Consider the following 4422-nt stretch of genomic DNA (forward strand, 5'->3'; position numbering starts at 1 on the left):
GCTCTGCTTCCAATCGAATATGCAAACATGTGTCTTACAATCTTAAATTAAACAAGACATGCTAACAAAAAAGTTTAGATGCTCTGATGAACTCTAAAAAAATGGCAACAGGGCACCATGGAGTGCGCATTTTACACATTCAACGGGAGTGTTTTCTTTAACTGTAATATGCAGATGTGAGTTCATTTTTAGAGTACTTGGTTGACAAATGCTCCCAAATGTAGTATTTTTTTATGACATGCATTAACAGTACACATGGTGTTTGAAATAGGATTACTCTTGAATAGTCTAACTGTAAGTCTGACGTCGTACAACAGTATATCAGCATTCAGAATCATTCGCTAGTAAACAGAACAGTGGTAAACGTTAATTCATCTCATAAACTGCTTATCTACCCAAATAAACGACATGAGCACTGGTAGTAACAGCTGTATGTAAAGAACGGCTAAATCATCTTTATTATTACAACAGAGACATGCATGGATTAATTATGATATATAGCATGAACAAGAATTTATTTATATATATAGCAAGTGAATTGAAGAGCTCATTCCTCCCCAAAAGAAGATAAAATGAGTGGCAAGCAAAATGAAAGAACTTGATTTTGCTTTATCGGCCGGAAGGCTGAATCCAACTTACTGATCGGTATGATTAACCTTGAAGTAGTATATGATCGAGCAATGCCGGACGCTTGATGATGTTTTTAGTCCATTGCATGCCGCAGCAAATCATCAAACTTGGATATGGTTCGGTTCATCAATGGTGAGCTTAGCCAGCTAATTGCGAGGTTGATTACTAGCCATGCCATGGGTTGCTGCTCTGCGGCCCTTGCTGATCGTACGCCGCCCTCGCCGAGGCCGACGTGGGCATGCAGGGATCGAAGCCTGCCATGCTGAGTATGTCGCCGTGGGAGAAGGCCCGCAGACCCAGGAAATCCCTCGTGAGGCCGTCGTTTGCGCCTCCGGCATTGCCTCTACCTGCGCCGCCGACGCCGGCATTGCCGGCATTACGATTGGCACTGGGCCTCTGGTCCACTCCGAAGTGAGCCGGCGCCTCGAACGCGTGCCCGAATCCCACGCCGACGGTGCTTGTCGCCGCGCTGCTACTAGTAGCGGCAGCAGGTGCATTGTTGGTGACGTTGGTGATGGCGGCGCTGCTGCTACTGCTGAAGGTGCTCGCTGCCATCTGGCCTTGGCCTGACGGCCGGCTCAGCGTTGCACCCATCTGCGCCGCCTTCTGGAGCAGCGCGGTGGCCGACATGTGGGATGAGGCCGTCGCCCCGGCCGCTGACGGGGCCGCAGACGACGAGGGAAATGACGCAAAGCTCATGCCCACAGGCTGCGTGCTGCTCTCCGGCGTGGAGCTCGCGTTGAACTCCTGTTCCATCCTGGCCGTCCCAAACATGGCCTGGGCGCCCTCGCCGGCCATCTCCAGCTGCTGCTGCTGCTGCTCCGATAGCCACGGCTGCTCGAACTGCTGCTGCTGCTGTTGCTGCTCCCGCTCCCTCTTGAGGCACAATTCTTGGATCAGCCCGTGGCCGCCACCGAGCGAGCTCGACGGGTCCATCACGGCCGGCATCTGAAACCCCGCGCCGCCGCCACCGTGCGAGTAGAGCATCCCCGGATGCTGGTGCTCCTCCACGGCCACGGCCACCGCCCTCGCGCTCTCCTCCGCCAGCGCGTCGCAGAACGCCCTGTGCGTGATGAAGCTGTCCCGCCTGCAATTAATCAACGCATGCACGCACACGCACACATCGTCAGCGTGTCATGCATGGCCATGGCAGTGCCGCAGTGGCATGAGCGCGGAAGACGGAGGAGAAGAAGAGTGAGGCCGGAGGAGAGAGAGAGACGTGCCTTGAGAAGAGCGTGCCGCAGTCGCATCGGTACTCGCGGGTGCCGCAGACCTTAGAGTGGGCCTTCCAGTCGGACTGCACGGCGTAGCGCTTGGCGCACTTGTCGCACTTCCACTTCTTCTCGCCGTGCTTGCGGCTGAAGTGCTTCTTGATGCCGGTGAGGTCGCCGAGCGCGCGGGAGCGGTCGTGGTGGACGCACCCGGGCTCCGGGCACACGTACACCTTCTTGCGCACCACCTCGTTGGGGTTCCGCTGCTTGAGCTTCCAGGGGAGGTTGTGGCCGCGCCGGTGCAGCTGCAGGTTCTGGTCCCGCTGGAACCCCTTGCCGCAGATCTCGCACACGTACCGGTTCGTCGCCATGAGCGCACGCGGCGACAGCGCGATCACCTCCGCGTCAGGGTCTATACCGCAAAACGAATTGATCGATGGATGAAATCCTCTAAATCAAGAATCAAATAACCAAGAACAGCATATAGTCGATCAGAAGGAGAACTCACCTGGATTTCCCGGGAGGCTGCGCTTCTTCTTGGAAGGAGGCGGGAGGGGGTGGGAGGAGACGCTGGTCTGGTCGCCGGAGGCGGAGGTGAGGTTCGACATGTTCTCGTCGGCGGCGAGGGCCAGCTGCTGCTGCTGCTGCTGCTGAATTGCCGCGAAATCCTTGAGCATCATCTCGATCCTCTCTTCTCTCCCCTCGATCGATCAACCAGCTAGCTAGCTGCTGCCGAATTCCTGATCAGCAGGACATACGCACACGGATCAGATCTCGCGGGCGGGCGATCTGATCATGTGAGCCTGACCTGACGGCAGCTGCTGCATGCGGTGGTGGTACTTGCAGATTTGCAGCAGTTGCACTACCCACGCCCAGCCGCGGTGGGGACGCCTCTCTCCCTGAATCCTGATGCTGGGACTAGTAGTAGCACCACAGCAACTTGCTAGGCTCGCTGATGTGGAACCATGGAGGCGGCTATTGTGAGCAAGAACCGAGGTAGCCGATCGACTGAGCTATCGGAGCAACCGGCCGACGAGCTGCGCTGCGCTGGGAGCTGGTAGAGTGGGGCTGAAGGAAGGAGCTAATAAGCTATGCCAACCAGGTAGGAGGAGTCAGCCAAGCTAAGAGCCTAAGACTAGGGTTGATTGCTAGGGGGAGAGAGAGATGCGGATGGATGAGGGAGGCAGGCGCAAGTGTGCGGCCATCCACCCATTCCATGCCCGCAATCACACTGTACTCCCACACTACTCTCCCTCTCTCTCTCTCTCTCTCTAAAAACAAACAGGAGCCGGCCCACACGGGGCGCCGGGGCCGCTGTCTTTTCCGTTGGCCTCGCTCTCTCTATCTCTCTCGTGTGACTTCTGATGCACCGGGCTCGAGAAATCCCCTCCGCTGTACCTTCTGCCACTGCTCACTAATCCCATTCCCATTCCGCGCCCTGTGCAGGGGATTACTAATAATGAATGGTGGTGATCTTGCTCCATGCCATGCCGTGGTGGGTTCAGCCGTGCCGTGCCGTGCTGTGGTGGCGGCAACAGTGCTACAGGCCTGGAATTGTGGATCTTGAATCCTTGTGCGACGCCTTTTTCTCAAAGGAGTGTGTGTGTGGAGCAAATTATTTAGGTACCGTCGAAACAGAAAGTTATATCTTTATTTCACAGTATTCAGGGGCTGCTATTTCTGTATGGTTAGGTGAGTGCATCTCACCGTAACAGGAGGAGTGTTTTCTTTCTTGGAACAACTCTAATGGGGCGACCCATTTCGTCCGCGGCCGTCCGTCTGGGTCGGCGCGGACAGAAAAGGCGGCCCAACACGCTGACCCAAACGGACGCGCGTCCGTTTTTCGTCCGAGGACGACCCATTCTCGGCCCATTTTTGAGCCTGATTTGCGTCGTCGCGGACACGCGACGGACGCGCGCGCGGTCACCTACTCCTGTCCCTGGGCCCGCTGGTCTGTGGCACATTGGCCTCCCTCCTCCCCTCCCCGTCAACAAGCAACTCACGCCCCCCGCCTCCTCCGTCACCGACGCCGCCGACCATTTTTGCGGCGACTCTTCCTCCAGTTGCCGCTCCACATCCGCCTAGCAACGCCGCCCCTGTCCCTAGTCGCGCGCCGCCGCCGGGGAGCAAACTGGTTTTCGCCGCCGCTTCCCCCACCGCACAGCCGCCCAAGAATAAGAAGACGCCTCGCCGCCCCTGCCACATACGACCGGCACGCTCGTCGGACACCGGCCGGGCAGCTAGTTGGTCTGTGCGCGCCACGTCTTCCCTCGCCGGCAGTCTCCTTCTTCGACGCCCGCAAGCTGTTCGACAGTTTGCCAAGGTACGAAAATGGACTCCGCCGACGAGTTCTTTTTCCACAATTTCATTTGCGACTCCGACAATTCGTCGTCCGATGACGAGGAGGAGATATTGGCTGCCGTGTTGGTCCATCACCACCTCAACAACCAGCGGCCGTTGTTCCGTGGCTCAATTCCGGGCCACCTTCCGGCGTTGAATCGTAACCGAGAGAGCGGACATTTCCTTCTCTGGAAGGACTACTTGAAACATTTTTTTTATTTGGCCCACTATACTATTTATT

The 4422-nt window shown here is 56.6% G+C and overlaps 1 protein-coding gene across 1 annotated transcript; it reads right to left on the reverse strand.

Annotated features, from left to right (window-relative positions):
* Positions 1 to 360: 360 nt before the first annotated feature.
* LOC119275049 (protein indeterminate-domain 7-like) lies at positions 361 to 3144 on the reverse strand. The gene is made up of 3 exons (XM_037555828.1): positions 2350 to 3144; positions 1854 to 2253; positions 361 to 1717 (listed from the first exon to the last, which is right to left on the reverse strand). Exons 1-3 carry the CDS (start codon positions 2519 to 2521, stop codon positions 796 to 798), a joined length of 1494 nt encoding a protein of 497 aa, XP_037411725.1. The 5' UTR covers positions 2522 to 3144; the 3' UTR covers positions 361 to 795.
* Positions 3145 to 4422: the final 1278 nt, after the last annotated feature.

Source organism: Triticum dicoccoides, chromosome 3B (assembly GCF_002162155.2).
Source record: "Triticum dicoccoides isolate Atlit2015 ecotype Zavitan chromosome 3B, WEW_v2.0, whole genome shotgun sequence".
NCBI lineage: Eukaryota > Viridiplantae > Streptophyta > Magnoliopsida > Poales > Poaceae > Triticum > Triticum dicoccoides.

Bases quoted from the DNA above. Each gene is read 5' to 3' on its own strand.
- LOC119275049 (XM_037555828.1), bottom strand. From the start codon at position 2,521: ATGATGCTCAAGGATTTCGCGGCAATTCAGCAGCAGCAGCAGCAGCAG. The intron at 2,254-2,349 runs GTGAGTTCTCCT...TTTGCGGTATAG, and splicing joins CAGCCTCCCGGGAAATCCAG to ACCCTGACGCGGAGGTGATC. The intron at 1,718-1,853 runs GCACGTCTCTCT...GATTAATTGCAG, and splicing joins TGCGGCACGCTCTTCTCAAG to GCGGGACAGCTTCATCACGC.